This window comes from Sphaerodactylus townsendi, linkage group LG01 (assembly GCF_021028975.2).
Source record: "Sphaerodactylus townsendi isolate TG3544 linkage group LG01, MPM_Stown_v2.3, whole genome shotgun sequence".
Taxonomy (NCBI): Eukaryota; Metazoa; Chordata; class Lepidosauria; order Squamata; family Sphaerodactylidae; genus Sphaerodactylus; species Sphaerodactylus townsendi.
In genome coordinates, this window is record NC_059425.1 from 156,074,828 (window position 1) to 156,087,682 (window position 12,855).

The following is a 12,855-nucleotide window of genomic DNA, read 5'->3' on the forward strand; positions in this document are numbered from 1 at the left end:
CACAAGTCTGGACTCTGGTACTGACAACAACTCAAGTTCAAATCAATGGTTTTCTAGATTTTCCCACATCCTGGAAGTTTCTTTTTACTTCAGGCAAAATTTAGGGGTATAAGCTCAAAGTTTCCTTCTAAGCCTACTCTTGATCAATCACCTCAAAAGTCAGGATAATTGAGATTAAAGACCCAGCCCAATACTGCTTCAAGACACTTGGCAGCTTCACCATACGAGCATATGGAAGCTATGATTAAGATTTCTATTGAGAACTCACACATCATCATATATCAGTTCTCCCCTTCCTGGGATGTAATTTTGGGATTTAATTGTCCTTATCCCAGCAGTTAAATCTGTGGTATTTTAAGGGTACTTTTATCTTTTCATAATATATCAACCCCTATGGCTGTTTCCGCATGGCGGCGGAAGGGGTCGGGTTGGCGTAGATGACGTTCGCATTAATGGTCCCAGAACCTCCCAGGACGACGGCGCAGAGCTGCGCCGTCGTCAGGGCGACCTACCTGTCCTGCGGCCCTCCGGCACGTCGCCAGGGGACACGCCCCCCTGCCCTGCGCGACCGCTCCGGAGTCGCAGGGCAGAGGGGGCGTGTCCCCAGGCCTCGGCGACGCACCAGAGGGCAGCAGGACAGGTAGGTCGCCCGGACATGGGGAGAGGGAAGGCTGCCGTGCGCACGGCAGTGGCTCCAAGCCGCCATTTTCCAAAATCCTTTCTGAGCAACCGAGGTTGGAAAACAGCGGCTTCGCACCGCTTGGGCGGTGCGGCTGCGAAGCAGCTGCGCCCCCTGTGCGAAAGGCTCCCTGGGGACGCCGTTTTTGCCTTCCCCAGGCTGCCGTATTCTGCCCGTGCGGAAGGGGCCTCTGGGAAATATAACCAGTGTAAACAATACAGTTATTTAATGGAAAGTTTCCAATGAATTTCCAGATTAGGCATCTATTCCCCCACCCCTTGAAAAAAACAACCCTGATTTTGATTATTTTTTCTTTGTAACCTTTTGGATTCTTTCACACTGAACAGAAAGTTTGTTGTATTAGCAAATCAATCTGATAATAATTTCTATCACTTTGGTAGATTGTTGTTGCACCCCTTACTCAAAGCATCCTACTTCTCAAAGTTCAAGCTAATAGGAGAAAGCAGCTCCATTCTTTAAGTAATTAAAATTCCATTTGTAGACTGGACTAAATTGGGGACTAAAGGCTCATTCCAGTTTAACTTAAAAATAGCCCCTCCCCTTTAAACATGAATGGACATGAATATTGTTTCCCCAAATTCACAAGTAGGAAAAGAGTTGTGTCTGATTGTTTTAACAAAAAACTGAACACATCATAAGGAAATCTAGCACCAGGCTCCTCTGTGCTTCACCTGACTGTATTCTACTTGTTTTAGCATTTATTTATTTTGCCAGCCTGGTATGCTTTCTATACTGGAATCTAGCTGGGTGAAAACATAATCTCAGCAACAAAATGCAATGAAATATATGCATATGTTGGATGGTGGAAGCAGAAGCATAGAATTAATTCTGGTTTTGTTTTAAAATTGCTCCCCCCGCCCAGCTTTATACCTGAATAGGCATGCATTCCGAACCCACCTTGGGTGCACTGCCTTTCAAGGTAATAAAGATATTTAAGAAACCTGAGGTTTCTCACACATATAGAGATGATCCTTCATAATCACTGGTCTCTCACGTCTCTGAAGTGTGTTTTCTCTTAAGAAGGGAGGAGAGAAAAGTGGAAGAAGCCCTAATCTTTTGCTCTCTCCCACCCAACCTGTAAGGCAAGAAGGCTGACAGGAAAAAATCTGAATCTCTACCTTCATTTCCCCTGCTTTGAAAAAAAAGCACATCCATTGAGATTACTCAATTGCACTGATAGGGAATTAGGGCTTGCGTAAAATATGTCTCTTAAATAATTTGAAGTAAAGTGGCAAGGATAAGGTTGTGGGTTTCCACACGCTCCTCTGGGAAAATCCAGTGTACATTTTTTTGCTTCTTTTGTGACTAATTGTAGTTAAGATAACCTGTCTGCCTGCTCTTCAACACCATCATGTCTCAGCACAGGAAAAGGCCAAGTACTTCTCAGTTGCTTAAACAACACATGTACATATCCTGCTTGCTGAAATTCTGGGAAGCTGCATCAGGGTAGGAAAAGCCCAGTTTCCTAGGCAATACAAGGAAGCTTGCCCACCTTCCCACACAGTGCTCTACAGCTGAAGTTGAACACAGGAAGGGAGGGGAACATCCCAGTGTTGCCCAGGCAACACGAGTGTATTTCCCTTCCCCTATGTAACAGGGAATGTTCATTCAGCATCAACAAAACTGGAGATAGAAAATATAATTTCTCCACATGCAGACTATGATGTACAGCTAGAGGGGGGTTTCAACTTGGTTGTTAATTGTTATATTATGAAAAGATAAAAGTACCCTTAAAATCCCTAGGGGATGGGGCGGTATAAAAATGTAAACAATAAATAAATAAATAAATAAACTCAGACCAAGTTTTTAAAAACCTCTGGATAATGTTCTGAATTGATTATTAATCATCTAACAGAAGATTGAAGTGAAATGTGGTGGGATCTCAGGTGACCAGACTAGTGAATATCAAGGGAACTTATTCTTGGGAGACTGACTGATGATCAAAAACTCACACAATCAAAAGTGGAGTTTCACTTAAGTAGAGAAGCCCAAATAAAAGATGTTTTAGGAAAGACCTGAAACAAATTCATGATATTTGGTAACCACACTCAGGCAGGGATTCAAAGGTGATGTTACTCACACCATACTCTCAAGGCTTCTGTGGCTGTGTAGGGACAGGGAGAGGAATACCCTTTGGGATCCATGATGCAAAGAGAGAAACTATCTAGACTCGTCACTTCAAATACCTGCCTGTGTTTCACAGAGAAGTGGCTGAGCAGTCCTGAACATTGCTGAGAGGACTGGAACCTGGATAAACCTGCCTGGATATTCAGGGATGTTATATAGATAGAAGAGGTTTTACTCCTCTCTATCCCATTTAGTTATCACCCACACTGCATTAGCTTTTATGGTTAATTATTCTGCACATTGTAGATCCCTTATAGTCAGTACAGCTTTGGCCCAGATAACACATAAAAATATGTGTCTACTCTCTTCTGTTTCCATCTGTAAAGTCACTTCTATAGAGAGTGAGAGAGCTGTTTTTATCTGTTTCAACAGGACCAGGTCAACAAAATCTGGGAAAGCCAATGAAGGACCAAGAAAAGTTCTATTACAAGGTTGAGCATCTATGGATTAGAAACTGTAATCTCTGGAGTCTAGTCACAACCAAGTGTCCTGTGCATCCTTAAAGAATACACCCAGTTCTGATGCTGAACAAGAATAAAAATGTACTGACATGTATTGTCAAAGGCTTTCACGGCCGGAATCACAGGGGTGTTGTGGGTTTTCTGGGTTGTATGGCCGTGTTCCAGTAGTATTTTCTCCTGACATTTCGCCAGCTACAGATGCAGGCGAAATGTCAGGAGAAAATGCTACTGGAACACGGCCATACAACCTGGAAAAACCACAACACCCCTGAACTGACACGGTTTCTTAAAACAACACAGCTGTGGGCATGAGAGAAAATTCTAGATGTACAAAAAATGCTAATGGTTTGTGTGATTCCTTTACTTATGTATTGTTTTCCTGCTGAAGAGCTTTGTGATTCTCAACAGCCTGCAATCTTGTATGTAACTAAAACTTGCTGAAGCAATGAAATCCTTATTTGATACATTCAAGTTGCAAATTGCATCAATTTGTTCCAAAAGGGAACACACTTTCTTCAAAGACAGCAGTGCTTATGTTATTAAAGGCTGTACATTTGAATTCTAATGACTTGTGTTAATGACAATAACATTAAAACCTATATTTATCTTGTGAAACCAGGATGCTGTTTACAGATAACCTGAAACTCTTATTTACCTTGACATATACAAACTTCATTACGTTTAGTCAGGCAGATGGTTCTAAGAAACAAGCCAGGATCAAGCCAGGATGTATGCATTCACACATCATATGAAACCAAATTCACTGTGGTGAGTACATGTTCTTTTTAATCTGTGGTTTCAGTTCCTAGTTTGACAGATCCTAGCTAACCATAGTGGAGCATCTTGTATTCAAATAATCACTAAGTATACTTATCTTAACTAGTTGTCACCTTCTTCCTGCTCCCATTGCTAGAGTAGCCCTCTGTGCATCTACCCAAGCCAAGTCCTTTTCAGCCATGGCTACCAACTTGTGGAAGTGGCTCGCTAAGATGGGGGAAAGGGTGCAGTTCTTGAAGGTTTTTGGTTGTGCTGTAAAAGTTATTTTATTTGCTAGGCTCTCAATGGAGTTTGAGATGAAGGCAGTATCTTGTGGTGGGACTAATAGGGATTTATAGCATTATGCCTGACTTTAAATTGAAATTCTAATCCACCTTGAGACACAAGGGAAAGGAGGGAGATAAATATTTTAGTAAACAAATATGAAATGAGTGAGAAATTTGATTTCTAGGTACAGACCTATGTAGATGCTCTATCACTTCCTATTATTGCTACACTTTTACACACAAATGCAAAGAGTGAAACAAAGTGTTGGACTCGTCTACGACCTAACTGTTGCTTTACAATGGTTATCCTGAAGGGAGCAACATCTCAATGTGCAAGAAAATCTGCCAATTAATTGTGGGACCACCTACTTTATTTCCAATAAATTTGAATGCCTTATTGGCATTGAAACTTACAGTGTAACTTGGTGGCTTTTGATGTAAGAAGCTACCAGGGAGAGAATCTGAAACAGATCCCTCCCTCCCCTGTGCAAAGATGGGTTGGAGTTAAGAGGGTTTTTTTAAAAAAAAATCTGTTTTGATTTTTTTTCCCAACAGTTGAAAAGATCCTTGTGTGTACAATCTATCTTATGACTCTGAAAATGATGTTCCCCCTTACTTGAGAAAGCGGAACATTCTGTATTTTTAGGGTATATCTGTAACTGCATCTGCAGACATCTCTCATTTGCTTTAAAAGCAGCCCACATTCCCCAAGAGAAATCAGCTCTGCAAAGCCAATTATTAGACCCAGTCTAATAATCAGGGTAGGTGGGCTCCCATCGATTAAATGGCACAAGAAGAAGGGAAGTTAAATCCCTTCGCTCCTGGCTCCGTGCAACCAATCCAAATCATCCCGCTCTCTCCCCTGCTTTTTAAAAAAAATTACAGATGTCTGGAGACCTGGTGATGGATCTCTGTTATCTCTGTGCCCCTAATTTTTGCCTCTCATTAATGAGTAGTTTCCAGTTGTAAGCTGCAAGTTAGAAACTGCCAAGGGTAATTCTGAAACTGAGTGGCAACCCCTGGAAAATTCCTTTTCCCGCATCAACAACATTAAGAGATTTCCCTTCATTTTTATATGCAAGGAACTTGAAGCAGAGCAAAGCCCAGCTATTGTAAAAAAAACCCATTTCTTACCCCTGCTCCCAAGTCCATTCATAATATAATTATACTCTTCTGGCAACTTGGCTATCGTGATTTGCAAATGCAACGGCGTTGCATTAAGCATCCCTGGTAGCTCATCAGAAGGCCTGCACCGACATGGTGAAAACTTATCTTCTTCCTAAAAGATCTTTGTGCAATATAAATTGCTATTTTATGACAAGCCTATGCATATCAATTTAAAAGCCTTTTTCCCCAGAACGGAATGATAAAGGTGGCTCACTAATGATATGTAGCTACGACCAGAGGTCTGTTTCACATGCTTCCAACATGTTTGTGTTTCAGCAATTCCTAATACTTAACCTGATTTTGATGACTGCCATTATGATTTTTGTCAGTGCCATAATACTAACTATATGACACACATTGTTATTTCACTGAGATTCAGCTGACTTGACTTTATTTATCCAGTGGTGTGATCATGATTATTACTAGAGGAATTTTATTACAGTGCTAGATGGGGGGAAAGGACAACATTGACATACAGTCATGTCAACTGAGCATTCTAAGCATAGCTGATTTCAAAAACACCTGCACTTTGATTCTCCTCTAGTTTCAATATTCCCCTCTCCAACAATAAACTGTTAATGTGTATATGTATGTGCAAAGCCATATCATTTCTTTAAAATTTTTGAACTAGGGAAGGTAATGTGATTTCCAGTTATGCATGAGGGTAAAAGGGTAGCCCCATCTACTATTAGCTCCCATTGAAAAAATTGGGAGATGGGACACCCCCTTTGGGGGTCCATAACTTTGGACCCCCCAAACCAAACTTCACCAAACCTGGCTGGTATCAGCAGGAGACTATCCTGATGATACCACCCCGGTTTGGTGAAGTTTGGTTCAGGGGGTCCAAAGTTATGGACCCTCAAAAGGTAGACCCATCTACTATTAGCTCCCATTGGAAACAATGGGGGATAGGGGAACTTTTTCCCTAAAAAACATATGTTTTGATTTTTGTATGAGAAACTGAGGCATCTCCAAATGCTTTGAGGAGTAAAGGAAAACATACTGGGAAGCTTTTTTTTTACTGTTTACATTTAAATCAGAAGCAGTCTAGTTCAGAAGGATGGTTGAAAATTCTCTTTGAGCACTCAACCTTCAAGTGGGGCCTAGAGTTCTCCTGAAATTACAACTTATGCCCAGACTACTGAGACCCCAAAGGGAATGGCAACTTCAGAGAGCAGACTCTATGGCATCACCTCCCACAGCTACCAAAACCATCCTCTTTACGAACCATCTCCAAATTAGCTGGAATTTTCCATGCCAAAATTGGCAATCCTGCCCCCTCCCTCCCCAACTGTCATAGAGGCTTTTTTTTTTCACTGTCAGCATAAAGTTTTGAAAGCATGATGCCTCCATAACCCATTCAGAAGCCAACATGTATCTATTTCCCAAGTGGGCTCACCATGCAGATCAAAAAGCTTGCTGGGATGACATCCAGGGATACAGTAAGTAGACTCTTCTACAAACCTGGGACTTCAGAAAAATCTGAAAATGGAAAGAAAAAGGGGAGTTATACTCTACAAAAATGTTCAAAAACCCTATGTCTTCACTGGGTTCTAAACATTTAAGGATTCCTTCTTCTTGGTCAAGGCTGTCTTGTGTCTACAAACCTAGTAGCCTGTATCAATGAGAACTCCAGCTGAGATTTAATGCATCTGAAATAATTTCTACAGAATACTGAGCACTGAAATACTCCTGAAAGTATCTGATGCCATAAAACAATCAACCAGTGTTGTTCCTTCTCCAGCAGTGAGTTGAGGGAATTATGTGACTGCAGTCACAGTGCATAGTGACTGGGAAATGTTATTCCCATTGGCTTTTCAAATGCCACCGCAAGCTTCTAATTATGACCAATTGAAATGGTGTGCTAAAAGCCATTCCATTCAGAGTTCATCGTACATTAGCAGCAGTCACAAAACTCCTCTCAGTTTGCACTTCTGCTTTAGAATTCCAAGATTTTCAACTAGCAGCTCCATACAGATACAGTCACATGAGTTGGCCCTTATTCTGACTATATTCTTCTGCAAATCAATTGTTGATTTCACAAATAATGAAAAGTTGCTACAATACATAATGCTTCAGAAAAAATATTCTTTCAGTAACCAAATGATAGCTATGCCGAACTTTTTAACTTGAAGAATGGATATATGTTTATTTTTGTTTTTATTTAGAAATATAAGAAAAGGTTTTTCCCTATTCATATTAAATATCTAATTTCTATAGCATGGTATACTGTTTACTTCAATAATTAATATCCTACACAAGCAAATCCCACAGATTAATTATACATTTAATAAAATGTATTAGAAAATCCAGAGCTTTTACATTTTTTATGAATATCTTAAGGGGTGATAGCTGGTATTGTGATAGTGTCATGTATATTTAATGACATATACTTCATATAACATTACATGCACTTCCCAAACTTTTTGGACCAATAAGTTGCTAACAACTCTCTCTTTTGTCATCACAGGTTCTTTGCTTTCATTATCCATATTCAACTTTCTAGGTACCCTGAATAACAATAGCAACTCATTTGTCTTTTCATTTTGTCATAGGAACCAAATACAAATGTACAGGGGAACAGCAACAGGAACAGAATATAGCAGCCAATTTTGCACCCGTTCAAAATGCTGGGATTTCAATGCTAATATAAGGGCAGAGTCCTTTGTGGTACACAGTCTGACCCCTTCCGCACAGGAAGAATAATGCACTCTCAATCCACTTTCAATGTACTTTGCAGCTGTGCAGAATAGCAAAATCCACTTGCAAACAATTGTGAAAGTGGAATTTAATTGCATTATTCTGCATGTGTGGAAGGGACCTCTGAGTGTAGTTGTTGAGTGTGTAGGACTCTAATCTGGAGAACGACAAGAATTTCCTCCACAAAAATCTTACTGGCTAACCTTAGGCCTGTCACAGTTCTCTCAGAATTCTGTAACTCAACCTACTTCACAGGCTACCCGGTACTTGTTGTGGGGGGAGGAAGGGAACATGATTCAAGGTGGAGAAAAGCAGGGTATAAAAACCTACTCTCCTTCCTCTACATCCAGGCAAAAGATCCAATAGCAGTGAACTTATGCTTCATAAACAATAACCACTGCAGTGTAAGGTTTCTGTCTTCTCCACAGTTGAGACACCCCAATTAGATCCCCAATCTCTTCTTAATTGTTTTCAAGAACACTCCCTTGATTCAGTGGGAATCCTTGGGATTTTAGAGAGTTCATCTTGTCTTCCATGACCAGAAAGCATTCAAATACAGAGGCATGATGTATAAGGTATTGACCTACCTCCCAGCTCCAAAGCATGCATAATATGATTACATCCTCCTGCTTCAAGGAATGTTGAATCAAAACTGGCCATTTTCTCCAGGTAAACTGATGTCTTGTCGTTGCCTAGAAATCAGTTGTAATAACTGGAGATCTCTAGCTACCAGGGGTTTATCGGGGGGGGGGGGGCAGGCACCACTCACCTTGGTCATATGGGAGCACATTTGGTCACCCAGCCTCTCCCCCCAAAGACTAGAAAGGGCAAGTGGAGGTCAATAAGAGAGGGACAGGCCAGTGTTTAAGCAAGAAAGGTGGGCAGGTGAGCTGTGGTTCGCTGATTGCCTGCCTACTCTGCTTGTTTGCCACTTACCCCTGTCATGAGGCAGTCCCTGGACACTGACCTACATACTGAGGACTTTGATGTAGAGCCTGAAGACACTGTGCATTCAGAGCTGGCTCCTCACAAGGAAATGCCAGCAGCAGAGTCAGTTTCAAATCCTTCCTTGCAAGCTCAGGCAGAGCTTGATGTCATTCCAGAATCTCAAAAAAGCAAAGCAACAAGCCAGCTGCTCAAAGGGGGCAAAGGAAGAGGCTACAGCTGCAGAGTTAATTGAATTGCTGCAAGGTATGGCAGAAGCCTCTGCCAGATGGAGACATCTGTGGAGAACTGAGATCTTGCAGGATCCTAGTCACATTTGCCCAAAATTTCTACATAAGCCCTGTCCTGAGCTTGGCTCTGTCTCAGTGTAACAAGTGTACTCCCTCACAAACGCTATGTGCTTGGTCTCCCTCTGACCTCTGGCTCTCAATCTGTCTGTCTGATAAGCATGTGCCTTGACTTTGGTTTGCCTTGAGTCCTTGACCATGCCTTTACCTGCTGCCTGCCCTAACTGGTTGACTATGCCTCACGTACTGTCTGCCTCGACTCCAGCTCGTCCAGCTACACTCCTGCCTGCCTGCAGCACAGCTCCATTTGCCCATCCCACTCACCCATCCACCTGCCCCACTGGCCAATTGCTGCTTGCCCACCTTAATTTTAGGGGGAGGGTGCAACTTTTTTGGGGGAGTGCACAATTTCAGTACTTGCCCCCAGGTGCAATTTCCTGCAGGTATGCCATTGCTAACTACCACCTGAAGGTAACCCAGGCAGGATGTGTCAACAACAGGGCAATTTGCCTGTCAATCCCTCAATTCTTTGTCATTATACTAAAAACACCCTTCAGTGACCTCACCTTCAAATTTCAGGAGACATTTCCTACTCTTCCTGATTAAGTTTGATAGCAGTCACCTTCAAACTGCCCAGTCAAATCGAAACTCTATTTCTTGGACCAATCCTGATCCTGGGAAAGTCTGGTCCTGGGTCAAACTATAGAATTTTTTCTCCATAGAAGAACTAGCCCAGGTCTGTGGAAGGTGTGGCAGATATCTTTCACTACCTCAGAACCCCTGCAACTCCTTTGCAGGCTCTTTTTCCTTCTCACTGCAGTTCTCAGCTTCTCACTCATCTTGGATCAGGTAGCCTTAATTAACCTCTTCCCCTCCTTATCTTTGCCCCCCCCCCTTCTTTCCTTTTCCCCATTCTCAGTTTGTGTGTGCATGTGTTTATTGGGAGCAAAAGGGATACTGTGAGTCTTACTGGCATATGCATTGTCTTTTGCTATCGGTAACTGTAATCTACCTCTAGTTGTGTGCCTCAGTACTAGTAAATAAATAATCCATCTAGTTTGAAATGGTTTATCTCTGTTGCTTTGTCTATTAGGAATATCGCACAGGAATAAAACATCTGTATACATGGGCAAATGTTCTCTTGTTTATCTGGCTGGAGACCCTTGAACAGGCTAATTCCTCTTCCCCCCACCCAACTCCCCAAAGTCCTGTTCAGGTAACAGCAATAGATTAGGAGAAAGCTGAACCAATTGTTGTTAACCAGGACAAAACCAAGTATCCAAAGTCATGATTCGGGGGAGAAATTTCAGTGTATCAAAAAATTTACCACTCCCCCTAAAAAGAGTCCTGAAGTGCCCTTAATTTAATCTATATATATATATAAAAAGCTAACCATCCGTTTGTTGGTGACCCCCTAACGCCGAAACGGCTGGACAGATTGCCCCCAAATTTTCACATGACGTCCCTCCCTGTTGCGGGCAGGTAATCGGACCTTCAAATCGCCAAAGTCCATACCTGAGCCAGGTAAAACGTCTTTTTCCTGGCGCACCAGGCCATGAAGCTGGCTCTGTTTAACTGTCACCCTTAGAATGTTCGTGCAGCCTGTCTGTCTGTGGCCTGAGGGATTGGTATGAGGGCTTAGAATGTTCGTGCAGATGGGCAGAGATGAGCAGTGAAAACAGTAAATAGGTAATACTGTTAGGTAATACGAGTGGAAGTGAAACACATACACACTTTGCCGTGTGAGATGTCAGGTGGGGTTCCTCCCCACACACACGTGTAGGTAACTTTCACTCTCTGTGCCTCACCCACTACTACCACACAACACACATACTCTCATCCACATCCAGCTCCTCCTCACACACCTCACTCTGCCTTCCCTCACATCCAACCACCACTTACCCACTTCCTCACCCATATTCGCCACAGCTCTCTTTTACTAAAAGCAAGCTGGAGTTTGCCTTTTTCTTCTAAGAAAATCTGCGGGGTGGGAGTGAACCAACACTACTGCTTCTGCTTCTATTGCACATGGCCCTTTAAAAACGGTCCATTGGTAGACTTACCCTGAAGGGGCCTTCTCCTGGACGGCGACGAGGGCATCCTGATTGGGTGATTCCTAGCTCATTCTCAGGGAGGCAGGACCTATTTTTGTTGTCACTTCCTGAGGAGGGCTCAATCACCCCTCCAGGATCCAGTATTTGGAGTAACGGAGTAGTACATTGTCGTCTCTCAAACAATAATGGAAAGGAAACATTAGGAAGTAACAACATATAACAACTGAAAACTGAGGCAACAGGCCTAAAAAACATGTGCTCCTAACTGTTTGCCTAATAGACTAATGTATGGTTGCGTGAGTGCTCATTCTTTAGTATCGTTGTGGTGAATTGATCTGTCGGGAGGGCCAGGATGCCCTCGTCGCCGTCCAGGAGAAGGCCCCTTCAGGGTAAGTCTACCAATGGACCGTTCTCCTGGAGGCGAGGCTCGGGCATCCTGATTGGGACCTCCCAGAGCAGTGTCCCTAATGGGTGGGATCATTCACCAAATATGTGCTCTAAGACTCTGTGGCCGAATGCCGTATCGTTGTCGGCCTTGGATTGTAGCCTGTAGTGCTTGACAAAAGACGTCGCGGAGGACCATGTGGCTGCTTTGCAGATGTCCTCTATTGGAATTTGGCGTCTGTAGGCGGCGTTTGCTGCGGCGCTCCTAGTGGAATGTGCCGTGATCCCTGGTGGAATCGGGATGCCGGATGATTTGTAGGCTTCGGTTATGCACGTTCTGATGTTTGAGCTGATGGCAGCTCTGGACATCTGGGCTCCGGAGTTGGGGGCTGAGATATTGATGAATAGGGACTCGGTCTTTCTGATGTCCTCTGTGCGGATAATGTATGCCTTGAGGGTTCTTCTGACATCTAAATTGTGCCAGAGAATCTCCTTTGGGTGTTTTGGATTGGGAAAGAATGACGGAAGCGTGATTTCTTGTCTGAGGTGAAAGGAGGATCTCACTTTTGGAATGAAGGTTGGGTCCAGTCGCAGGACCACCTTGTTTTTGTGGAATATGCAGAGTTGAGAGTTTATGGACAGAGCGCGGAGCTCGGAGACCCTTCTTGCTGAGGTGATGGCTATTAGGAAAAGAAGTTTCATCCTGAGCCATCTCAGGGGGATCGTCTGGATAGGTTCGAATGGATGCTTTGTCAGAGCATTGAGCACGGTGTTTAGTTTCCACGAGGGGAAGCGATGAATTACCGGAGGTTGAATTTGGCGCACTCCTTTTAGGAATGTGAGGATGTCTGGGTGTCGGGAGGCCGTCACCCCTTGTAGACGGATCCAGACGGTGGATAGGGCGGCTACCTGTCTTTTAAGGGTTGCGCTTCTGAGCCCTCTATCTGCACCCTCTTGTAGATACGTTAGGACTTGGGAGATCTCGGG

At 43.1% G+C, this 12,855-nt stretch overlaps 1 protein-coding gene across 19 annotated transcripts in view; it reads right to left on the bottom strand.

The window, feature by feature from the left end:
* Positions 1 to 12,855, bottom strand: part of MYT1L (myelin transcription factor 1 like) — a 429,027-nt gene that overhangs the window by 191,303 nt on the left and 224,869 nt on the right. For all 19 annotated transcript variants that reach the window (XM_048497977.1, XM_048498053.1, XM_048498045.1 and 16 more), the window contains one exon: positions 6,898 to 6,980. In XM_048497977.1, coding sequence (XP_048353934.1) covers positions 6,898 to 6,900 — 3 coding nt within the window. In that variant the 5' untranslated portion in view covers positions 6,901 to 6,980. The remainder of the gene's footprint in view (positions 1 to 6,897; positions 6,981 to 12,855) is intronic.